The following is a 25658-nucleotide window of genomic DNA, read 5'->3' as shown; positions in this document are numbered from 1 at the left end:
TGGGTTCGGAGGGATTGAACTTAGGTCATCAGGCCTGCGTAGGGCATGGGCCTTTACCCACTGAGTCATCTCTCTGGCCCCACTTGAGGAACTTGTAAAGAATGGCAGGCATACATTGATAATAGTCACTTGGGTAAGTATAGGGCTCCTTTAAGCATTGTATCTTTTTCTTTCATAACACATTTAGGCTATGTGCTTTTTTTTTCTTTCTTAAAAATTATCTATCGAGCACCTACTATGGGACCAAGGCCCTGGAAATATAAATGTAAACGTAGTAGACAAAATTCCCATTCTTGTGACTTGGGGACATAAGCATTCGTGGGACAGATGCTAGAGAGACAGCTCTCAACCCGGGAACTTCCCCTGGTGCAGGAAGCCATGACGTGATCGTCCTTACCTCATAATTACCCTTCCTGCCTTTGTTGCCCAGGAGATTGACCTCATAAGGTCTTTGCCTATCTAGAAATACTGCATTGTTGTTAACTGTTTGTATATAACAATAGCTTCCTTAAAATTGGACAGCTGATATGTGGAACATAACTTACTTAATAAACCAACATTTCTATGCTGCAAATAAATTATTTAGCTGCAATATCAAGATACATTATTTAAGCCAGGTATAGTAGCGCTTGCCTTTAGTCCCAGTACTTGGGAGGCAGAGGTGGGCACATCTGAGTTTGAGGCCAGCCTGGTCTACAGAGAGAGTTCCAGGACAGCCAGGGCTATACAGAGAGACCCTGTCTTGAAAAATCACATCCATATATATATGTGTGTGTGCATATATATCATTTATATGTGTGTGCATATATATTATTTAATGAATACCCAAGCCTGAGTCATGCTGTAGTTCAGAATACTAAACGTATGTCTAGTTTGAATGCATGGTTTTTCAAGTATTTCCCTGTCTCTGGAGGGTTTATACATTTCCAGAGTTTGGTAACAGGGTGTTGATACAATTTAAGGAAAAGGCATCTGGCTAATGCGGGCTCACTAAAATCTCCTTTTACATCATGTCCTCAGGGAATGCTTCGTTTGGTTAAAGTTCCTGCAAGTCAAGATTTCACTTTATTTTAAAAATACCCAGCTAACTTACTTGAGATTGGAAATGTAAATAGCAAAGCCAGCCAACCGTATGTGCAGCACAGATCGCTTGTTTGACAAAGGCACTGCTCACTGCTGTTCGTTTGTCTCTCGTAATAAATCACACGGCACACCTGAGTTCATTTTTTATTTTTTTTAACCCCGCTTTGTAACTTTTTCCACGCGCACAGTCCCAGCTTTTCGAAGCCGAACAAGACAGCACGCTGCCCGTATTAACAATTTCCCATTGCTCTGACAAAAGGCAGCTTAAGAGGGCAGCTTTATTGTGGCTGGTTTGAGGGCACAGCCTGTCACAGCTGGGAAGACTTTCGTGGCTGCCAGAGTCCGTGGCTGAGGATCCTCACATCTGGGTGGGCCAGGGGGCAGAAGCCCTTGGCTGGCTGTCTCCTCTCTTTTTTTTGAATCCAGCTGAAGACCCCACTCGTGGGGCAATGCTGTGCATGTTCAGGGTGGATCGCCTCTCCTGGTTAAACCTCCCCAAAAACACTTTGCCGGACACGCTTTTGGGTGTGCCCCATGAATTGTCCAGTCATGCGTGTAATCAAAGCCAACCACCTGCTGTCATACGGTTGACTTTGGTCCTTCTGGTGAGTTGCTGGCATGGTTGTGGTATCTTTTATGTTTCCAGTCGTGATCTCTGTTACTTAGAATGGCCTCAGAGCAGCCGGCTGGAGTGCTGTCAAGTGTGCAGTATCCCATAGCGGCGAGACTGTGGTACGCCTTTGGAGGAAATGTGCACATTTGATAAATTTTTATGCTTCGTAAGTTGCATTTTTGTGCTATTGGCATGAGATGGATGTCAGCAGATCACCATGTGTACGTAATTACAACTGTAGTTACAGTTGTGTTGGTGTTAGCTTATATTAAAGAATCAGGTATTTGTGTATCTCTATATGCATATGCAATAAGGCGTGTTAAAATACATTAAACAAGGTTGCATACTGGTTGTTTGAAAATACTGTGAGTAGAGGCTTCTAGAAGCTTGACTTGGGTTTCTATTCGTAGCTTAGTTCAGTGTTCACTCATTCAATGTTCATAGCAACTTTGTAGAGCATTAAGTACTGTGGATATTAAGAACCGGCAATTATTGTACAACCAGAAATGGCCAGCTCCATGCTAGTACTACTTGGTTTTATTTCTTTTTATTCTTTTGTTATATCCTAGGGCAAAATAGAAAAAAAGAAAACTTAGTTTAGATGTAATGAAAACGAAGACAGTACCTTTTTTTTGTTTATGTTTTTTTGTTTTTTTGTTTTTTTTTTTGAGACAGGATTTCTCTGTATTGTTTTGGAGGCTGTCCTGGAACTCGCTCTGTAGACCAGGCTGGTCTCGAACTCACAGAGATCCTCCTGCCTCTGCCTCCCGAGTGCTGGGATTAAAGGCGTGCTCCACCAACGCCCGGCTAAGAAGACAGTACCTTAGTAGTGAAGTAATCCAGGACTGCTAAAATCTCTCTTTTTGGATGCTCGTCTTTAAACATTATAAAGCAGTCTGCCGACTTCCAGTCCCTGCTACACCACCTGTGTGTGCTGTGTCGCTGGCTCAGGACATGACGCCTGGCTTCTTCGTGCCACGGCTGGTATTCACATACTAATGTGAAGTTAAGGGGGAACCGAAGGCAGAACCCGACCTGTTTCAGGTTTTATGATGATTAGTTAGTGCCTGGAAATCAGCCAGCTAAGCAAGGCCTTTGTCCATACCAATTTTCACGTATGTTCTGAAGCCAAAACTAACATGGGAGAAATTGTTATTCTAGCCTAGTTTACATATCAGAATATAGTGTGTTCGGCCTTCGGCCAGGTGCTATGAATGTCTTTTCATGTCTAAAGAAAATTTATCATCAGGGTTTCCTGGTCTCTTTACCACACTCCCTTGAAGATTGATTATGCTGCTGCCTTGGAGTTTTGCCAAGATGATATAAATAATTGGACTTAGCTCCTTGCTGTAGCTTGTTCTGGCTCAGATCACGAACATACACTGACAAGATTTTTCTCCCGATAGCAGTCCGTCAAGACCACATTAAGATTATGAAGAAAGGGCCGGACACAACTTTTTCTTTCATTGACCCCCCCATTTGTAATTGAACAGTCAATGTCCCGCCCAATTAATTAGACTGCACACAGTGCGATCAATCACTGGAAACCGCAAACTTCAGAGCCTTTCTAGTGAGAGACAAATATCTTACGAGTATACATCTGTCAAAAATGTGATAATTGCGGTAATTAATTGTTGCTCACGGTAAAAATGTAACACTTTAAACTTGAGTGAAAGCTTTAGAGTCGTTGTTCTCATTAACACTAATAGGAGAAGCCCTTCAGGTGCGGGATAGATTGGTTGTCGTAGATGTAATTTTGTTTTTTCCGACGAACGAGGTGTTGCTTCTCTTCATAACTGAGCCAGAAGTTGCGAATAGGCGTCTGTTCCTTTTCCGACACAGAGCTGGGGCTCACAGGCTCCTGCCAGGCAGAAGGAAAAGCCTAGTGAGCTCCTCACAACTAGACTTGTCTCTACATTAGGGGCATTACAGTAGGCCGCCCATCATCGTTTTTGGCTTCAAATGCATTTCTTCACTGGCGTGCCTCACGTGCCCAGGCATTTGATGATGATGTGTCAGCCGCCATTTCTGTAGGCCAGTGAGGCTTATACTGGGTTTGGCTTTTTTTACTCCTATGTTTTCAAGTCTCACCGTCAGCTGTGGAGAAGATGACCTCTTTAGCAGATGGGAAGCAGAGGTTAGAGGGACGTTCTCCCCCCCCCACACACACCCCGGGTTAAAGGCCAGCACTCAGACCCACGTCTGAGTCAAGCTAGCTTTCTGTGGGGAGGCAGAGCCAGCCAGCTGCTCTCGTGGCTGAGGAAGTCATGGGTTTGAGACAGGGATGGCGCCAAGTGGCAGGTGATCTCCATAGGGCAGGCCTGTGAGTTCAGCCTTCACCGTCCTTGCCATGGTGACCTGGACATCACTGTATATCCCGACGTTTCAGGAAGACTCGGAAATCTGGATGTATAGGTACAGCCTTCATTTTTTAACATTGGGAGATCAACGCTTAAGTCTTCCTGCATGCTCCTTGAGTCCTACAGCCAGGGTTTACTGGGCTGCTGCATACCGTGTTGGTTCAAGTTAGCCAGATAAGTGGGTAGAGCCTGTGCCGATGTTCGGGATTAACACTCTTAAAGGTCCTCAGACTGTCTGCTCACCTTCAGCCAGAGGTGACAGGGTTGGGGGTGAGATGTGTCTTAGAGTGTTAGGGTGAGTGCTGCCATCTGCCATCAGGATGTAGACACGTTAGGCACAAATATTTCCTTATTCTTTTTTCCTTTTTGATTTTTGTTTTTCCAGCACAGGGTTTCTCTGTGTAACAACCCTAGCTGGCCTGCAACTCACAGAGATCTGCCTGCCTCTGCCTTCCAAGGGCTGGGACTAAAGATGTGTGCCACCTACTGCCAAGCACATATTAAATATTTAATTTGAGGCATTAGCAAAATACAGAGTTTGAGACACAGCAAGATATAGCTGTATGATTTTCAGTGATAAAATATGCTTACCTTCCTTCAATTTCCCCTCTCTTGGATCATGTGGGATAGAGAACCTTGAGTAATACTTTTCAGGAAGGTTTTTTTTTAATACATGTGGTAGAGCAGCTAACGTATCGGATATACATATGTGCATCCATATGTGTGTATACCCATGTCCATCCTTTTCCGGATTGTAATTGAGTTGGCCTGTGAGGAACATAAGGTAATTATAAAGTGCTGGAGCTAGTGACTTAGAACACGCATGTTTGAAACTGTGGGTGTGGAGTTGCATGAGTGTAGTGTCAGTACTCAAGAGGCCAAAGCAGGAAGACCTTCAGTTCCAGGTTGAAGCAGAAGACAAAACCCTGTCTCATCAAACAAATAAATACACGAATTAAAAAAATGCCCTTGTGTAAACACTGAAGAAAAAAAAAACAGATGAAAATAAAGAGTCAGTTTCCATATTGAATCCCCAGGTCCTCAGTGAGGGCATCCTGCATATGTCTTTTTTTTTTTTTTTCTTGGTGTTTCGAGACAGGGTTTCTCTGTATTGTTTTGGAGGCTGTCCTGAAACTAGTTCTTGTAGACCAGGCTGTCCTTGAACTCACAGAGATCTGCCTGCCTCTGCCTCCCGAGTGCTGGGATCAAAGGCGTGCGCCACCACTGCCCGGCCTGCGTATGTCTTTTAAAACACGGGGTTCTCCACTCTGTGAGAGGAGGTGAAGTTCAGGTTTCGAAAGTCCGTAGATACTGACCGCTTGGTGGTAGACCTCTGACTCTGCGTCTCGCAGCTAGCAGTGTTTAAGCAGCGCTGAGGGGCTGGATAGCTCTGTGGTCAGAACTGGGGTCTGGATGCCGTGAGGGACAGGCAGAGGCTGCTGCTGGAAGCAAGCAGACATTTTGCTCCCCTCCCCCCCTTTTTAAACCTCAAACATGATTGCTCTGCATGGGCCAGGGTGGCGGCTGGGTGGTTAAAAGCGCTTGCTGTCCTTCTAGAGGATCCGAGAAGTTTGACTCCCAGCACCCGTGTGGTGACTCACAACCCTCTGTGACTCCAATTCCAGGGTAATCTGACGCCTCTCCTGGTCTCTGCAGACTCTGCATGTGCCCGGTGCACAGACATGCATGCAGGAAGAACACCCATACACATAAAATAAGAATAAGTCAATTAAAAAAGAAAGCTCAGCACTCGGGAGTCAGAGGCCTGGTCTACCGAGTGAGTTCCAGGACAGGCTCCAAAACAATACAGAGCAACCCTGTCTTGAAACTCCCCCCCCCCCCCAAAAAAAAACCTCAATAGTTTCATTGACTTCCCACAGAAAAGAAATCTCCCTCTTTTGCTTTTCTCCCATAAATCCTTAAGTCAGCTTTAATAAAATATTCTTCAAGGAATTCTTTTTACCCAAACCTGGAGAAATCAACTTCTATGAACTTACATTTTACAAAATCTGAAGTCCTAGTTAAGACGGCTGCTTTTCATTGCTTCTGGACAGCCCAGATGAGGAGACTGACTGCTCTCTGTAGTTGGGACCAGGCTTTCACAATTCAGTGCTCCTAGGCCCACAGAAGCGTAGTCACATGTGTTCACATTTGGTCTTTATCTTATCCTGTTTTGTCTGCAAAAGAAGCTGGTGCTTCTTTTGCCTGGTTCTAATGGACTCCGAGGAAAGCACTTACAAATGATACTGTTTAACCGTGAGATGTGTAAACACCTGCATGGAAATCAAAGCACTATACAAGGTCTAGCTATCAGGCTTAATAGTGGAGAATTGTTAGTCGCAGTTCATGCTGGCTTTGTTAGCACAAGTACTGAGAGGTTTTCAGAGCCTTATGCTTGAGAGAAGGAAGAGCAGAGGGCAACCACACACAGCCTTCGCACACGCTAGCAGGTACCGCATCTTACCACCCAGCTACCCAGCCATGTTCCCTGCCCCTTCCCTCACGCAGATGTGCCTGCCTCCATCCCTCCTGAAGGACTCCAGGGCAGCCCTCCAGAGGGAATGACAATTAGGTGGCCTCTTTGATCTTTCTCCGGGTTCTTATTACTAGCTGAGGCCAGCTCTCCTCCAGCAGCAGAGAGTGAGAATGGAAAGTCCCCTGGGACTGTGTTTTGGTGGAGCAGGAGCCAAATGCAATGCGTGCGTGTGCGTGTGTGCGTGCATGCATGTGTGCATGTGTGTGTGTGTACCCGTGTGAGCGTCCCGAAATCTACTTTATTAAAATTAAGGTGTGAGTTGTAGAAACATCACCGAAACAGGACAATGCCAAACTGCTTACAAGCCGTAAATGGTCGCCTTGCGCTGGACCAGGCGCTTTGTATCTTTGTGACTGATACAGCCACGATGAACTGCTACGGCGCTCCTTAGTATCCGTGATGATTCAGGTAGATCTAGGTGTTCAGACTGGCCTAAATAAAGTGTCTACCAGTGAGTGCTCAGGAGGGAGGAAGCCAGCTAAGGTTTGTGTCCACAGATCTCACTGGATGGCTTGTGGTTAGAAACTGGTAGTTAGGAATTTGCTTGGGAAACGTGGGTCGTCCTGTCGCTCAGAGGAGAAAGAAGGCCATGACTACAGAGAAGATGGCAGGAGGTGAGGTTTCAATAGAGAGCCCAGTGGAGGATTGGGCATTGTGCAAAGAGCCTGTCACAGAATCTGTGTGCTTTGGGACCAGAGTTTAACCAAAAAAGTAAGAGAAGGGAAGGGTTATGTGTACAACCACGTTCAAACAAATGCGATATTCGGTTTTTATGACTTACGGAATGAGGTCAGGAAGCAGGTGATGGTTACTTAAGAATATCCATCCTATAGACGTCTCTAACGGAGGAGGTAAGCTATTTTGCAGTTCAGAAACTCGCCACTGTTGAAGGCAGTTAAAGGTTACCAGGGCCTTGGTTACACTAGAATATTTTACAAAACCGGGATATGAAAGAGATTTAACACTTCTAGCCTACGTGGCGTCCACGGAAGCCATCGGAAAGCTGGTGAGAAGGTGTGGAAGCGAACTTCCCCAGCTTTCTGTGAATGCAGCTGGTCCCCCTGACCCTCGTTGAGCAGAAGGCCGACGGCTGTGTCTTGGGTTGAAGGGCCGTGCTTGCCGGGATGAGGCTGGCTTCTGTGAGGACACACAGTCTCCAGTTCCCGGGCGTGACAGCGCTTTTGGCTGGCTTCCCTCACAAACATGCTTGGCATTCCCACGTGTCTCAGCATCATGGACGTGTGGAATGGCTTCGGATGGCACCCCCTGAGCCTAAGGGCTCTTTCATGCCTGCTAGTCTGGGTGTCAGAGAAGGCAAGCGGCTGGGCCGGGGACTCCTGACCCTGCCTCAAGCAGCACCGCCCGCTCTCCTCCGTGGCTCGTGGTGGGGCTTTGTGAGAGCCAGATGCAGGGAGATGAAGCCCACTGCATGTGCCATCTGGGCAGCAAAAAGGCAGTCTCTGGGCAGCGACAGATTTAGCTGACTTCAGCTCTTGTCCCTCTTGGCATTTCCTTGGTCTCTTGACTAAAGCGCTCACCCTGTTGAGAGCAATTGATGTACGATACAAACATCCCACTTCAGTGACGGAACTCACTACTTTTCTGTTGTAGTCACTAATTGTGCAGCCATCGCAGTCGCTATTACCTTTTTTCCATTTCTTAGAAATGGATGCTGTGTAGCCCAGGCTGGCCTTGAATATGCAATCCTCCTGTCTCTGCCTCCTTCATCAAATCCTACAGGCGTGCACTACCACAACCAGCACTAGGATAGCCAAAACAACATTGTACAATAAAGGAACTTCTGGAGGCATTACCATCCCTGACTTCAAGCTGTATTGCAGAGCTATAGTAATGAAAGCAGCTTGGTATTGGCGCAAAAACAGATAGTAGACCAATGGAATCCAATTGGAGACCCTGGTATTAACCCACACACCTATGAACACCTGATTTTTGACAAAGAAGCTAAAATTTTACAATGGAAAAAAGAAAGCGTCTTCACCAAATGGTGCTGGCATAACTGGATGCAGACATGTAGAAGACTGCAGATAGATCCATATCTATTGTCATGCACAAAACTTAAGTCCAAATGGATCAAAGACCTCAACATAAATCCAGCCACACTGAACCTCTTAGAAGAGAAAGTGGGAGGTACCCTTGAACGAATTGGTACAGGAGAATGCTTCCTGAACATAACACCAGTAGCACAGACAGTGAGTTCAAAAATTAATAAATGGGGCCTCCTGAAACAGAGAAGCTTCTGTAAGGCAAAGGACACAGTCAACAAGACAAAATGGCAGCCCACAGAATGGAAAAACATCTTCAACAGCCCCACATCTAACAGTGGGCTGATTTCCAAACTATACAAAGAACCCAAGAAGCTAGTCACCAAAACACCGAACAATCCAATTAAAAAGTGGGGTACAGAACTAAACAGAATTCTCAATAGAGGAATCTAAAATGGCTGAAAGACACTGAAGAAAGTGCTCAACATTTGTAGCCATCAGGGAAACACAAATCAAAATGACTCTGAGATACCATCTTAAACCCATCAGAATGGCTAAAATCAAAAACACCAAGGACAGTATATGCTGGAGAGAATGTGGAGAGAGGGGAACACTCCTCCACTGCTGGTGGGAATGCACTTGTACAGCCACCTTGGAAATCAGTATGGCAGATCCTCAGGAAAATGAGAATCAGTCTACCCCAAGATCCAGCAATTCCACTCTTAGGCATATACCCAAAAGATACACATTCATACAAGGACATCTGTTCAACTATGTTCATAGTAGCGTTGTTTGTAATAACAAGAACCTGGAAGAAGCCTAGATGCTCCTCAACCAAAGAATGGATACAGAAAATATGGTACATTTACACAATAGAGTACTACTTGGGGGGGGGGATGGAATTTTCATGCAAATGGATGGAACTAGAAGAAACCATCCTGAGTGAGGTAACCCAGTCACAAAAGGACAAACATGGTATGTACTCACTCATATATGGATTTTAGACATAAGCAAAGGTTTACCAGTCTACAATCCACACCTCCAGCGAAGCTACAAAACAAGGAAGATGTCAGAGAGACATATATGGTCTCCTGGTGAAGGGGAAAGGGACAAGAGCCCCTGAACAAATTGGGAGCATGGGGGAGCGGGAATGGAGTTAGGAGAAAGAGGAGCAGGGAGGTGAACATGAGGGATCAGGAAGATTGAGTCAAGGGAAGAATAGAGGAGATCAGGAAAGGTGATACCATAATAGAGGGAGCCATTACAGGCTTAAAGAGAAATGTGGCACTAGGGAAATGTCCAGAAATCCACAAGGATGACCCCAACTAGGACCCTAAGCAATAGTGAGCAGGCTGCCTTAAGTGCCCTTCCCCTATAGTGAGACTGATGACTACCTTGTATGCCATCCTAGAGCCTTCATCCAGTAGCTGATGGAAGCAGAGGCAGACGCCCACAGCTAAACACTGAACTGAACTCCTGGAACCCAGTTGTAGAGAGGGAGGAGTGATGAGCAAAGGAGTTAAGACCACACTGGGAAAACCGGTAGAAACACCTGACCTGAGCTAATGGGAACTCATGGACCCCAGTCTGACAGCTGGGGAACCAAATTGGACCAAACCAGGCACCCTAAATGTTGGTGTCAGTGAGGAGGCCTGGGCAGTCTATGGGGCCTCTGGCAGTGGAACCAGTATTTATCCCTAGTGTACGAATGGACTTCGGGAGCCCACACCCCATGGACTCTCAGCCTAGACACACAGGGGAGGGGCTAGGCACTGCCCCAAATGATTTTGATGATCAATCATGGAAGGCCTCACCCTCCCTGGGGATATGGGGTGGGATGGGGGGGATTGGTGGAGGACATGGGAGGATGGGAGGGAGAGGGAACTGTGATTGATATGCAAAATAGGATTTATTCTGATTTAAATAAAATTTATTTTAAAAAATGGATGCTGTGCTCACTAACGTGCATTTTCCACTTGTGGTAAACTTCCCGAGCTCTTGGCGGCTTCTGACTTCTTTTCTGTTTGGGTGTTTCATGTTAGAGAAGCCACACAATTGTGACGCTCTGTGACTGGGTTCCTCTGCTTACACAATCTCTTCAAAGTCAGCCATGATGTGCATGTTCCAGTACTGCATTTTTGGGGGGAGGGGGGGTGGTTTCAAGACAGGGTTTCTCTGTGTGGCCTTAGCTGTCCTGGAACAAGCTCTTCTAGATCAGGCTGGGCTCTTAACTCAGAGACCCGCCTGCCTCTGCGTCCCAAGTGCTGGGATTAAAGGCGTGCGCCACGACCGTCGGCTCTGGTACTTCATTTTTTTACTGCTGATAAATGAGCCGTATTTTACTTATCCGTCTACATTGTGCTGTTCCTCCTGCTACTGCAAACCTGCTGCTGTGAACGCTTGTGCGTGAGTTTCTGCGTTTGAGGTTTCCGCGTGTCTCGGGTCCATTCCTCAGAGTGGGGTTCCTTGGGCTCATGGAAACTTTAGCGTGCTGGGGGGGCTCCCTGCTGCTTTCAGCGTGCACTCTACTGGATGCCAGCGGTGACTTCTCTCATCGGCTTCTCCCTTGCACCTTGGGCAGTTGGTTTCCCATGGCCCTTTGCTTCCCCATCTGTAACTTAACTGTGGAGGCGCCAACGTATTAAGGACCTGGAAAAGTCTGCGCTGGGTCCATCCTCCAGTTTTGTCGTTGATAAGTGCCTGTTACATTTTAAAAAGTTACTGAAAAAGTGCAAAGCTGTAATCAAACCTGGATCTGGTGGATGGCAGGGTTCTATCACTTCTTTCTGCCCCTATTTAATTTCTAGAAATGAGAAAAGCTAGACTTGCCATCCTTCAACTAAGTGGGCTGGGAAGGGAACAGCGTCTGCCGGCACCGTCTGCAAGACATGTGGGTTCGTGTTGGGGGAGGGGGAGCGTTTCTTCTATTTACCTGATAGTGTTTAATCCTGAGAGCCTCATGAGGTCATACCATGATCATTCCATCCTACAAGTAGAGAATAGGGACACCAAGACATGGAATAAGTTGCTAGGGTTCCATGGGCGGTGAAAAGGGGGACTGGGATTTATTTGGGCCATGTGGTTTGGCTTTAAAGGCCTGCCCTCAAGATAGGGTGGGCAGCCTTGCTGTGTCGTAAGCAGTGGGCCAGCTGTGGCACGGCCTTTCCCTGGAAGTGTCTTCAGTTAGAGGCGTCCTGCTCGGTACGCTCCCACAGTAAGGCTCTGGGCATCGGCACCCACAGGAAGGAAAAGCATGAAGGCTGGGAGGAGCCGAGGCTGGCTGGCATGTAGGGTAGTCACTGTCTCTTCTGGCTCCTTCCCAGCGGACTCTGCCGGGTCACTGGGTCTTCTGATTAGTTTCTTTCCTCTGCCGGTTGCCCCGGTTGACTTACAGGAGAGCTGATGGCTGCGAAGGGCCTGGGGGCGTTGACTCGGATGGATCTCTGTCCTCTGCAGCTTGTTTCACTTCAGTAAGAAGTGGGAATTTATTGTTTTTCCTCAATTAGGGCAAGAGCTGGCTTTTGCCACAAATCCCAATTTTTTTTTTTCTGACTCTTTGCTAGCCCGCCTTAGCAGACATCTGAAAAGGGGGATTTTTGAAGTCTCTGATGGAAGTTGAAGGAGAGGGCTGGTTGTGTGGGATGGGCAAGCAGGAGCTGACTGCGGCCTTCAGCGGGAGCAGGTCTGCAAAGCAGGCAGGGGAGCCTGGGGATTCTGTTCCCCTTTTGCAGGCAGGGGGTCATTTTTCCTTGGCTCTTTAGGGAGATAGGTGTGGGGTGAAAACGCCAACGAGCAGAGACTTGGGTCCGACTTTACATGTTATTTTGTACCTCTTGATGAAAGCGTGATTTAAAACACCGTATCCATACCCTCCAAAGGCTCCGGATGGAGTGCTCAGAGAGAGTGTTCTCTGCTACACTGATTTTCTTTTAATCCCAGGATGACCAACGCACTATAGCAAAGAAGACATTAGCACGAGGGACATTTTTTGTTTGTTTGTTTTATTTCACTTTGTTCCAGTCTGTCAGCAGTGTTCTCCAGGCAGCAAACAAGAATCTTCATTTGCCTGGTTTGCTTTTAATTTATAGCCCCAAATTGTACCCACGCAAAGCTTCAGGCAACTTATAGTCCGTGACGGGTATATAATAAGTCTGTTAAAAGTGCGAAATGGAAAGCACAGCAGGGACCTACACCGCCAACATGCCAGGCCACTTCTCCCCAGGGAGTTTGTTGCCTTGAGTGAGGATTAAACACAGCAGTGTCCCTTCTAGGCGGCCAAGGCAAAAAGGTCACAACTCTTTGGAGCCATGACCCACTCAGAGGGGGCAGCCCTTCTGAAGTCATAAAACCTTTATTAGTTTGGGGATTTTGAGGAATTTTGCTAGGAAGGAATTAGAAGTCTTTAGGGAAGAGCCTCGCCCTTCATCGCAGATGCTGCGTAGGGAGATAAGGGCCGCTTAGGAGCCTGGCCTGGCCACAGAGAGGGACTTTCAGCACTCCAGGCCACCCCAGCCTCAGGACCCTCATCTCTTACCATATATACTGTGTATATTCCTTTTAGAATGTACGTCATCCCTGAACATGTGGACTAAGTACGTTTGAGCTTTAACGCTGCTGTGGGAGCTTCCTGGGACACCTGGGTTTTACCTGATAGGTGATCGATTTGTGTTGCTGGTTGTTACAGCTCCGCCTTGGAAGGCGGCAGTGTGACAAAGAGGATCAGAGTGTTAGTTTAAGTCCTTTAGCTTGTTCTCTGAGCATTCCTTCTTGGGGGGTTTACACCTTGCCCGAGCCAGGCACAGTCTTTGTTGCGTATACCTGTAGGCGCAAGGCTTTCCGTCATGGTGATATTAATGACTGAAGAAGTCCCTAACAGCCCAGCGCCACCCAAGGCCTCCATCTCTCCTAAGGACGTTTTAATGAGAGTGCTGCCATGTGCTTGGTGCCCTTCCCACAGCGTGTCCCGTTTACCAGAAGAGATTAGAGTATGAATGAGCGGACTGGGTAGCCAGGAACACTAGGTGCGGGCCTGTACAAAAGTTACCATGGGAACCAGCGGTCTTTGTATCTACTTTCTCATGAAGGAGTTTCGGGTGACCAGTACTTTGAAATCTTACTTGTTAAGTAAAAAACCTAACGGCATTAAGTTTCGAGGGCTTTAAAAAATATTGTTATAGGGTCCCGAGTGTATTCCTTTTAGAATGTAAGTCATCCCTGAACATGAGGACTAAGTACATTTGAGCTTTAACACTGCTGTGGGAGCTTCCTGGGACACCAGGGATTTACAGTCTACACCTCTCCTCTTCCAGCCTTGGGAAAAACACCTTTCTGCGGACTTTGCAGTGGGGAGGGGACATTGTGAACTGAACTAGACTGTATGGACTTGAATTTAAATCCGAGCTTTGAGCTGTACGCTGTAATGGATAAGAGGCCCTTCGGTCTGCCTGCCTTCTACCTCAGTAAGCCTCTTCTCTTTTCTGCCTACAGGGGAGCCTGATAAAGATACCTAATATGGACCTCTGTGATGTTTTCATACACATTCAGACACATCCTAAAGGTTTTAACAAAATTATCAGAATTCCTGGGGGGGGGAGATGGCTTGGCAGTTAAAAGCTCTTGCTGTTTTTCCAGGGGTCCCTCGTTGGACCCCCCAGAACCCACACTAGGGGAGCTCACAACCACTGTGACTCCAGCTCCGGGGACTCTAACACTCTCCTCTGCCCACTGTGGGCACCTGCGTGCATGTGACATACCCTCGTGTGTGTGTGTGTGTGTGTGTGTGTGTGTGTGTGTGTGTGTGTGTGTGTGTACTAAAATGAATCTCCAACAAAAATTAGCCTAGCGATTTTAAAGGAGCCAGCAGTAGCTATTAAAATGGAAAAGCTGAGCTGGCAAATGACTCAGTCCCCTAACATGAGGACCCGAGTTCAGGTACCTAGCTCTTACGTGAACAGGCTCAGAATGGTAGTAACGGTAGTGGTAGTGTGCACCCGTAATCCCAGAGCTGAGAGGCGGATTTGCAGGCTAGCCAGTGAAGCCAGTGGGTGAGCTCCAGGTTCAGTGAGAGATGCTGTCTCAAATACAGCGGAGAACTGTAGAGCCACCCAATACAAACCTTTGTGGGTGAATTCACAAAGTGTATTATGCACATGCAACGCATGCCTTACCATACATACATCCATAGAATAATTAAAATGGGAATGCACGTTATGGGAAGTTTTTCTTTCGAGAACTTTTTTCCTGTTCTACATCACTTTAAGTTTCAGCTTTGTTGTTTTATTACCAGTCCAGATCCAGAGTAAAAGGCTGAAATAGAATGTAAGAACTCTCTCTCTCTCTCTGTCTCTCTTTCTCTCTCTGTGTCTCTGTCTCTGTCTCTCTCTAGCACTGGGTGGGGAAGGGTGAGTGTGTCTGTCTGTCTGCCTGCCTGCCTCTCTACGGAGGGGAAACCTCTTTGGAATTCTTCCAGATGAGAATATAAGACAACCCCATTGAGATATGGCAACCCTATATTTTTGTAGAAAAAAAAAACATTACTGTCTCAGCCTTAGTCTGGTGATGGATATGATGTCTGTCCTTGATTTGGAGTGACTGATAATGGCTGCCTAGAGTACAGATTGTATACGCAGGCGGAGTCCCCCAGTCCCTTAATGATGACTGTTGTAGGTTGGTGGTGGCTGTTTCTTGCCATGTTTGCTGTCCTCAATCTTGTGTGTCAAAACAAATTGATAACTTATCGTTGGAACCAAGATAACCATATATGCCCATGAATATTAAAAAATACACACACACACACAGGTGTGGAAACATTTCTGTTTAGAGAAAGTATTTTATTTACGTAACAGCGACTTGGGGTGTGTGGAACCTGTCTGTCTGGTGCGTTCTGTGCTTTTTAATCCCGACTGACTGTGGTCCTTTCTGGTGAGCCACTGTCACCAGATGAAAGCGCCAGGCTGCTGAGGTTGACAGGCAGCTGAGGGACGGGAAGACCTCCAGGAGCAACCTGGCTTTGCTTTAGGCAGATGGATGCCACAGAAGGAGAAGTCCTTTAACGGATGCCATTCCAAGGACACGTGGCGGTGCCGATGATCTCCAGGGCTCTGCTCGCTGCCCCTTCCAGAGCTGGGCTGCTCAGCCTTGCTGGCACTGCCGAGGAAGGGCTGGTCGGGGCGGGTTATCCAGACAGTGCTGCTGGGCTTCGCTGTGTCTGGGTTTGGCATGACTGAAAGCTTGTGCTGGGCGTCTTGTTTCTTTGGTCGCGGGCAGAACTACATCTACTTTGCACCTTTAGTGGTAGCCACAGCTACATCCAGGGTTGTTCTGGAAGCCCAGCGTGCCACGGTCAATGAATGTGTGTGCTGACTTGATTTACTAGTAAGGAAAAAAAAATGAGAAAGAGAGCTTTCTGTTTTTGCTTGGCAGGTTCTTGGTAAAATAAGAAGAAAAAAACGAGTAAATTTCTCGTAATAATGTGTAATTTGGAGCAATAACTCGTATTTGCTCTCCACTTACATGCTGATTGAACACCGTCTCCAAGGTTCATGTACCTAACTGCAGGTCTTGTGTATGCAACAGGGAACGCAAAAAAGCAACACCTCCCCCTCTCTGGCTTGAGTCCTACAGAAGTAAATAGAAATGATTAAATGTTTAGCTGTGGCTGCCGTGGGGGGTGTGGAGGGAAGGATCGTTAGAGACCATCAGGTTGAGTCACAAAAGAAGGAGCATACCCAGCCCAGCTGAGTTGGAGAAGGCTTCCTATAGCATATGGAGTGTGGTGTGAGACATGAGTTAGGGGCTCCCTGGGCAAAGGGAAGGGATAAGGAGAGGGAAAGAATGGTTCCTGGGTAATTTCCACAGGACGCTGGGCCAGCGCTCATGGTTTCTGGTCCGGGAGTAGCTCCCATTGTTGGCTGCAACCCTCTCCCGGAGGAGGCCAAGCCTAGTTAGCGCGGTGCTGTCCTCACTCACTGCCACATAAGCTTAGTCTCCTGGAAAGGTCTTTGCAGTCTTCGATTGCGCAACACCCTTGGTCAGCGGCTGTCCTTGCAGAGTAATAATTCTTTTCAGCTCCAGCTGCTGCTCTTCTTCCTGGGAAGTTGTGTGTTGAGGGCTGGCCAGAGCTGTCAGGTGGGCAAGATGAGCCCGCCTCACAGGAGAGCAGAGGCAGCGGGCCACCGGTGTGACCACAGTCTGTGGATGCAGAAAGCAGTGTCTCTGGGTTCAAACTCAAGCTCGAGGTGCTTAGAGCTTTTACTCCAGCTCTTCTAGCCTCGGTTTTCTTATCTTTAAAATGGGCACGGTAGAGCTGCCTCATGAAGCAAGCCTGAGGGCTGAGTGGCATTGGGACTGCCTGTGGGTATAGGTATTTTAGAACACAGTAAGGAATTATATTGGTTTAGGAAAACGGCAGTAGTAGGTTTCCATCTTAGATCTGTGACCTCTTCCGCCATGGGTAGCTGGCTAGGTTTACCGTGCCCGGCATGGACCCCCCCCCCCTCCTGAGCAGGCCTGAAGTCCAGTGTGCAGGTGCCGGTGTTCCAGAGCCGAGTCTTCTCACCAACCACCTGGATCCCGTTGCCGCTTTAGTCCCCAAATAACACACGGGACGCTGTATTAATTATGATACTGTTGGCTGTTTGCTTGGTTTCTTATCGGCTAGCTCTGACTTAACTATTAACCTGTAACTGCTAATCTGAGTATTTCCGTGTGGTCTTCTCTTACTCCTCTGGTGTCCTGCATGGTGACTGACCGTGCCTCTGTTTTCCCAGAATCCTCCTCGACTCCTAGTCCCACCCATCTTGCTTCCCTACTTGCCAACAGTGCTTTATTAACATATACACGGAAGGACTTCCCCCCATCGGCTTACACAGGACCTTCAAATCCTCTGAGACCTAGTCCCCTTTAAGATGGCTTCCTGATCAGTCCCAGCCTGATTCCTTCAAGTTCTGCGTCCAGTGTGTGTGGCATCGGCAGCAGCAGGTCTTAACTGGAAGTTCTGGAAGGCAACCAGCGGTAGTGACTGTAGTCCATGTTGCTTTTGCGGGAGAGCGTGTAATCCTCCAACCAAAATGGGTGGAAAGGCAGGGAGGTTTCTCATACTTGGCGCTGGGGTTTTTCTTCAGTGGTTCACGACTCTCACTCCATGTGGCGTAGCTCCATTAAAACACACAGTGGCGCGCACGTGTGTGTGCATACACACACACACACACACTTTTAAAATGAAGCTTATAAAATAATATGTAGCCCTATGACTCTTTCAGACATCCTTGCTGTTCATCTCCTATTCCTTGTATTACCTTTTCCTCTTCCTCCCAAATTAAAGCTCTCTGTTTTCATGTTAAGTTTTCACGTTCATAGGGCCTGCTTCCTACCCTCCCTCTTTCTAGAGCTTTTTCTCTCTTCACCATATTCCTCCTCAATCCCTGCCAAGTCCCCTTCTGTTTTCCTGAATGACTTCTCTGGATATTTCAGTTTATATACTCTCTCTCTCTTTCTATATATGTGTGTGTGTGTGTGTGTGTGTGTGCGCGCGTGCGTGTGTGCATGCATGTATGTATATATGTATGTATGTTGAGCTAGGATGATATTTTGAGCTAGGATCCTAGCTCAAAAGAAGACATAAGGCATTTGTCTTTCTGGGTTTGGGTTACCTCACTCGGCATAGTAATTTTCAGTTCCACCCATTCACCCACAAAGTTCGTGATTTCGTTCAGAAATGGATTGGTCCATAAAGGGCTGCGAGCCGTTGCTACATCACATCGTAGTTCTATTCACCTCCTCGACAACGGCAAAGGGCACAGGCGCCGTACACCCAGGAAACAGCTACTTTACCCTTGAGTTTGTTTCCTCCTCAGAGACATGGTTCCGTATGTAAGAGCACAATCCGCGAAAGACCGACGGCTGTCTGGCTCCTGTGGTTCTGGGAAAAGCCGAGAAATGGGTTCTGGGAAATGCTGAGGGAGGGCTGGGTTACGCGCCGGGAGTATGTTTTACACCAGACTTTCTTCGCACAGATTCTTTAGTTGAGTCCTTGGAAACCCCTACCCACTGAGTCTGAGCTGGCGTGGGCGAGGGGGGGGGCGCTCTTTGCCGGTCTGCCTGTTGGCCCTGTTGGCCGAGGCACTTGCCTGAAAAGGCTGCCGTCTTTGGACGTCCTGGAGGGATCTGGCAGGATGAAGTACTCCGTGATGTCATACTGCCATGTGGGCAGGCGAGCTAGGGTTTCTGGCTAGGGAGGTGTTTGGAGGAGACCCCTTTGAACCCCCCCCCCACATGACTTTCCTGATGTAGACCGCCAGTGCCGTTGGTGCTGGCGGTAAGGGTGGCGGTTCTGCAGCTTGGTTCACTGTAGAACAGTCTGGCTGGCGGTGCTTGTAAGGAGGGGAGAATGCAGTATTGTTGCAGAGGGAAGGAACTTCATAGGGCCAAGCTCCAACTTTCCATTCCGGAGCTGCCTGCCAGATTGCTTCTTAAACTTGGTCCGGGTTCGTTCGGAACCTGGGTGCCTTCCTTCCCTGCAGCTCCTTGCTTGATTGGAAGCACCAGCCCTCTTGTCCACTGAGACGCCAGCGCCTCCTTCAGAAATAGACTGGTCTCCTTGCAGCTTCATTAGCAGAGTATGCAAGTTTTTTTCCAAATAACAGATGGACCTTTTAATGTTGAAAGCTATAAGTCATGTTCTTGTTACGCTAATGCCGAAATAAAGGGTGTAGAGCTTGGTTTATATTGCATTTCTGAAGTAAGCCGCATGAGTCTCCTGTTTCTCATCCTGTATTTTGGCAAACTTTTTCAAGTAATGAAGGAAGTTTTCCTTTTCCTCAGGGGAGGTAAAGTTTATTGGGTTTTGTTTTTGTTTGTTTGTTTGCTTGGTAGTTGCATTTTTTAGCTTGTGAACCGTTGCAGAAGGCAAGAAGCTACAGAGGATATCCACCTGCTAGATACGCGTATCCATGGATTTACATGGTGACTGCTTACGGTAGCTTCCTTTATCAGTTTTCCCCGAATATTTTCTTAAGAAAGTTGGATTCAAATAAATTATACATATTTGCATTTATATGAAATCGGTTAAAAATGAACTGGGCCCTAACCCTTCTGTGCCTAGAATTCCAGTGTCTCTGGTTTCTCGCAGATGTGTGTTTTCAGCTGTCCCTTAGACATCACCCAGGCGGAATGAACAGCTTCCTCGCTGCTACTCCTTCTTCCTTAAAGCCCCCGTCTCCTCCATTCAGGGTTCAATGAGCCACCTGTTCTGCATATGGGAACCCTCTCTCAGAAACCCTAGCATCTCCCTGGAGTTTCTCAGTTCTGTCCATTTTTACCTCCAAATTGTTGCCCAGTCTGAGTCCCGTCTCTGGACTGTCTCGAGTCCACCTTCCCGGCATGCTGGCCCTCTGTGTGGTCACTTCTCTCTGTCCCACTTCTGCCTGTGACGGACGGTTTACCGGCTGCATTCTCTGGTACTTCTTGGGGTTCACACACAGCCCAACCTCTGCAGAGCAGCTCTCATCTGCCCCGCAGGCTTCTCTGCCGGCCTCTTTATTCTGTGGGCTTGCGTTTCAGCCCGGAACACCGTCCCCACTTCCTGCAGGAGCGGCTGTAGCCACACGGCTCTTCCCCCGCTCTCCTTCCACCATTCGGTCTTATTTTTCCGGGATAACCGACCAGCTCACGGTGTCCTCACTTGTACTTACCCTGTAGTTAGTCAGCCTCGTCTTTGGAGTTCTCACTGGGTCTCCTCCTTAACACTGCCTCTGTCCTGCTTGGCTACAAAGCCAGGGTGAAAGGTTCAGGCATTGCGCTGGCCTGCCCTGTTACCTGGCAGGATGCACTCAGGCAGCACTCTGGCCAGCCCAGAGCTCTGTGAGATTCATGCAGGTGCAAAGGACCCCTTTAAAGGACTGACCCCTGCCTGCTTATGCTCTCTCTTATTCTCTTTTTTACTCTCGTCTTCCTTTCCATCTCATCTTCTCTCTTACTCTCATCATCTCATCCTCTCTCTCTCTCTCTCTCTCTCTCTCTCTCTCTCTCTCTCTCTCTCTCTCTCTCTCTCTCTCTCTCTCTCTCTCTCTCTCTCTCTCTCTCTCCCCACCCCCACCCCCACCCCCACCCCCTTTCCCTCCCTGTCTACCAATAAAACTCCACGTAGGACCGTTGACTCACGGTTTGCGTCTCCTTACTGGGTAAACCCAGACATTTCAACAACATTGGCTCCCTGACCGGGAACCTAGACATTTTAACAACACAGGGGGTTCCTTCAAGCCTCCTCCATTTCCTGGGGCCTGGCGTGGTAGAGCAGCCCACAGAACGCTGGAAGGCAGGAAGGTGTTTTTTTCTTATTACCACCAGCTCATTTAGAAGAACTTCGGGGAGGAGCAGATGGGGGGCTACTCAGTGTAGGAGATGGTGCAGGTGACACAGAGCCTCCATTACCCTCTCCTGGCCTGTCACTCACCCTGCACTGCAGTGCGCCTGATCCTCTCAGAAGCCCGGGAGCCTGCTGTTGAAGGGTCTTTGTACAAGGCGTTACTGGGTAGACGTTCTAGGCCACAGGCACTTGGCGAATTAACCCGAAGTTCAGCTTCCTTCCTTTCTTGGAGGTCAGGGGAGAGAGAGCCTGAGACTTCCAACTTTGTAAAGGTGGATTGGTTTTTCTGGTTGTCGGCCTACATCCTACATCCTAAACCTACCCTAGGCTTCCACAACCTCTTAAGTGCCTCTGGGTTCTTAAGAGCTGTGTTAAAAAAAAAAAAAAAAAAAAAAAAACGAGAAATGAAAACCAAGTTTTTATTTCTTCTTATTATGCTACACCTCTGCTTTTTTTAAAAATAATCACCCCCATGTTTCCCGTCAGCCACTACTGTGAGTGTCCAGAGGGGAAAGATTGTTTTTTTTTTTTTTTCTTCTTCTCAGCTTTCATTCAGTGAGTTAATTTTCCCTGGCATCTAACCCAGATTCTTTTATACTGGTTCTTGATAGTTACTTGCTCATGTCCTGGTGTGTGCACTCTTACTGTTGAATTCCAGTCTCCCAGTTTATACCCACAAAGATCTCTGAAAGCAGGGATTCAAACAGATAGTTATATGAGACTATTCAGTCATGGTAGCCAAAAGAACCACCAACAATGATTTACAGCCAGTGGTTATTCCCTCGTGGTGTAATGACTAAATCAGGCAACGCTAAATGACTGTTCCATCTGTCTCAGATGCAAGACCTGATTACTCTGAATTGCCGCCTAATTAAGTTGTGAGCAGATTAAGCACTGTGCGTGTGAACGTATTTAGAGTAACATTTTTATTTTGCAAGGGCACGTGAGACCGGGCCCTTTTCACATTCATTTTGTCAGCGTTCACTTTGGGTGCCTTGCTTGGATGTGTTTCCTTCTCTTGTCTGCTTTGGGAACGGGGCCTCACTGTGTTTCAGAGGCTGGCCTAGAACCTGCTGCTTGCCCTCTTGATTCTCTTGCCTCTGCCTGCCCGATGCTGGAATTACAAACGGAGCATTACCCCGCTTCTCCTGCAAGTGGCAAGACGATCGATCTGTAAGCATGGCCCGCCCTCCTGCATCAGGGAGAGCTCCTGAGACAGAGGAAAGCCTGTTTATTTTTAAGATGCTCCCCCAAGGATATCCAGGATCTCCAGTGTTCTAAGATCAAGATTTAGCCGGGCGGTGGTGGCACACGCCTTTAATCCCAGCACTCGGGAGGCAGAGGCAGGTGGATCTCTGTGGATTCGAGGCCAGCCTAGTCTACAGAGTTAGTTCCAGGACAGCCTCCAAAACAATACAGAGAAACCCTGTCTCGAACAACCAAAAGAGAAAAAAAAGATCAAGACTTAAAGCAGCGACGCGTGTAATGGATTTAAGTTCAGACAAAATTTCCATTTTTGCTTTTTCTCTGTAGGGGGATTGATTAATTTTTAAAAATCTCCTCAAATACGGTGTAGTGTTGTTGTTTTCAAACCCTACACGGGGGATGACTGTTGTTTCTTGAAGCTGAAAGAAGTATAAATGATTCCCCCCCCTTTTTTTTTCAGATTCTTTACAGAGTTAGAGGCGAGACATCAGAGTAACATCCTCATCGACGACATCAGTGACATTGTAGAAAAGCACACGGCGTCCACGTTTGATCCCTATGTGAAGTACTGCACCAACGAGGTCTACCAGCAGAGAACGCTGCAGAAGTTGCTGTGAGCAGGGTGGATTGGCTGGGGTTTGAATGTCTAGCCTACTTCTGGTTAGAGCTCACTTGGTAGAGATTAACTAATCACGGACAAAGACATGCCTCCTAGTTGACGGTTTTCTCCTTGAGGGATGTGTAAGGGGGGTTACTTTTTGAGTGAGGGTGCTGAGGAGTGTGGAGAACTTTCTCCCCAACGCAGTTTGAAATTAAAGTGTGCTGGCGTCATCATCCCCCCAACCCCTTACCCCTTACACACCCTTTCGTTGGCCAGAGGCTTGACCCATCATCATCCAACCTCCCACTTTCCTAAGCAAGTAACTATTAAGTGGTTTGCCAGAGGGCAAGAGGCTGTTCTTAAGTGGACCAGGAGACACTAGGATCCAGGGTTTCCCTTACTAGTCTAACCCCTGTGCGCTGTTCTCGTGGATTGCAGGGTCTGCCTCCCCCTCCCTGGGTAGATCGGTTGAGTTGCTGTGGTTTAAAAGAGCAGGGGGAAAAAACAGCTTGGAGATTTTAATTATGCCACCGTAAGGAGCCAAGCACTCTTGCTTCTCGCCTCTTTAAGACTGTTGAGAATGCGAATGTGAGGCGCAGAAGTTGACAACTGTTGAGCCGTTGATACACTGTTACATCTTTAGGGGGCCCAGTTGTCAGAAGTCCCTGCTTTATACTGTCATTGTCGTCCACCGTAAACCCAGTTTGAGACTTCCTGGCTATTGTTATTCTCACCCTCTCCTTGGAGCAGTGACATTTATGGAGCCTCTGGTGCGAGATCTTTGAAGGGGCTAAGGGGATGCTTAGGAGAATGGGGTCCTAGAGTCTGGCACATTAAGTTAGCATATGGGAAAAAAAGCTCCTTGTGAGGGGAAGCCGTGAGAACAACTCTTCAGGTACAGACTTGGAGGAGCTGTTGTGACCTGAATGTCCTCCAGAGGAATCACGTTCCTGCGGGCTCAACACTACCCAGCTCACCCGCTGGGAGGGAGCATTTTCCCTCTCTTGCTAAGCGGTTTGTGGTTCTGTTTATAAGCATATATCCCTGGCGGGGTCCTTTGCCCCCAAGACACAAGAGCCTGGCATCGGGTGCCCTCTGGACTCCGAGCTCCTTGGCTTAGCACTTCTAAGTGAGCGGTACCCAGACACCCACCTTTCTGCCGTTCAGCGCCCTGTCAACCGTCATTGCCAAAGGTGTAACTCTGTCTCCCTCTTCCCCATCTCTATCCTCCGGACACCTGCTGAGGTCTCCGCTTGCCTACCCTGGTATTTTCCCCCTCAAACTAACAAGTGTCTTTGAACTCCCTTCCAAGTCTATTTTAAAATTCTTTTATTGGAGAGACACGAATAATCCAAAGGCAGCTTCAGTTTTCCTGGTAACAGCGATTGCTCCCAGCTTGGTAAGGAGAGCTGATAATGCTGTCTCCTGCCACATCCCTGCGTCATGGGTAGGGTGGAAATCCCAGCCTGCATCTTGCGATTAGGCTTTTCATGCACTTTGGGGATTTTCGAAGCCTCGTAAGTCTGTTGTGGTGGCTTCTCAGGGTTTACCGGGTATTTAGCCCAATACCTAGCTTCTACCCTCTTGATGCCAAAAACGCCTCCAGATTTGTCTGTCACTGTCCTTTACTCCCCACCGGGCTAGGACCCTGTAGCTGAACATGATACGTTCATGTTTGAAAGCAGAGCCCTGAATTACAGAGGACATTGTTTTTCATTTTCTTTTTGTAGATTTTTTAAAAATATGTGACTAGTTACTGCTGTGTATTCTGTGACTCTCAAAAATAGATTTTTGTCTGGATGACCTTAATCAAACCATCATGGGCGCTTTCTCTTGGAAATTAGTGTTTGTGTCTTTAGGGGCACGCAAGGTTGGGGCAGGAACTTTTTCTCATTCAGCAGCGCATTAGAAACCCCAGAAATCCTCAAAGCCCAACCAGCAAAGATTCTCAAGTTCACCCCAGACTTCTTAATCAGACCTTTGGACATGGGAGGGGCCTGGGGACCAGGATGATTTAAATGTGCAACCTATGTGGCATTTGTTTTTAATTCCCTAAAAATCTTTTTACAACTATTAAGGAAAGGGAATTTAAAAATTCTCCAGTTTGAGAGAACAAAAATAAGACATTCCTGCGTAATTCCTCCCAATGTGATATTCTAGGTTTTTCACACTTTATTTTTAGTGACCTTGAACCTCATCATCTGATGGATTTCAAGTCACATTTTTGTTTTTAAATAAAATGGTCCTCATGGCCACTACCCTCCTTCCCAGTTCTGAAGAGTCCAGTGGTTCTGCAAGCCTCCTTTGCCACGGGAAGAGGGCTATGGATGCTGTAGCCGTCCACAGGAGGAAAGTAAGGAGAGAAATCAAGGTGGAACAGGGTCAGAAGAGTCCAGTTTGACTTCATTCTGTTGCAAGTTAGAGCCTTTGTGAGCATTGTTCCCTTGGCATCTCCACCTATCCCCCCCCTTAAGGGTCTATAGAAATTCTGTATGGAGTATCTGGCAACGCTACATGGATATATGCCAGCATCATGGCCATTTTCAACTCAGTGGGAGATGAAGAGAAATATTCTGGCTTATGTGGCCGAAGGGTTTCCTGGCTAGACGTGTCTGTAACCCCAGGACTTGGAGGGAGGGGGGTGTTGCAAGCTGGATGGCAGCCTGAAGAGCATCACACTCCAAAAAAAACCTGCAACCCCCAAACAGTGAAGCGAACACAAATAAAAGAGACCTCTCTTTGTTAGAAACAGGGTCTTTGGAAAGGTCAAGCACCCCTTGAAAAATCCTGCCTCGGTGATACCTGTCTTGGGTCTGCCCAGGGCCAGAACAGTCGTACGAAGCATGGTTATGTTGGTGGGGTGCGTTTGTACATGATCAAGTGTGAGGTCTG

At 47.5% G+C, this 25658-nt stretch overlaps 1 protein-coding gene and 1 long non-coding RNA gene across 3 annotated transcripts in view; one reads left to right on the top strand and one right to left on the bottom strand.

Moving 5' to 3' along the window:
• The window catches only part of Arhgef26 (Rho guanine nucleotide exchange factor 26), a 118038-nt gene that overhangs the window by 47791 nt on the left and 44589 nt on the right, over nt 1–25658 (top strand). Inside the window, exon 6 of the mRNA XM_005077925.4 lies at nt 22626–22778. Within this exon, the coding sequence (XP_005077982.1) occupies nt 22626–22778 (153 nt within the window). The remainder of the gene's footprint in view (nt 1–22625; nt 22779–25658) is intronic.
• Nucleotides 15406–21271, bottom strand: LOC121143161. Of its 2 annotated transcripts, none has more exons than XR_005880291.1 (3): nt 20755–21271; nt 16108–16212; nt 15406–15966 (listed from the first exon to the last, which is right to left on the bottom strand). It is a non-coding gene; the product is annotated as an uncharacterized LOC121143161 (long non-coding RNA). The 2 variants fall into 2 exon arrangements; XR_005880290.1 differs by lacking the exon at nt 20755–21271 and adding an exon at nt 20286–20436.

Source organism: Mesocricetus auratus, unplaced genomic scaffold (assembly GCF_017639785.1).
Source record: "Mesocricetus auratus isolate SY011 unplaced genomic scaffold, BCM_Maur_2.0 Super-Scaffold_100011, whole genome shotgun sequence".
Classification (NCBI taxonomy): Eukaryota; Metazoa; Chordata; class Mammalia; order Rodentia; family Cricetidae; genus Mesocricetus; species Mesocricetus auratus.
This window is presented reverse-complemented; position numbering and strand designations above follow the sequence as displayed.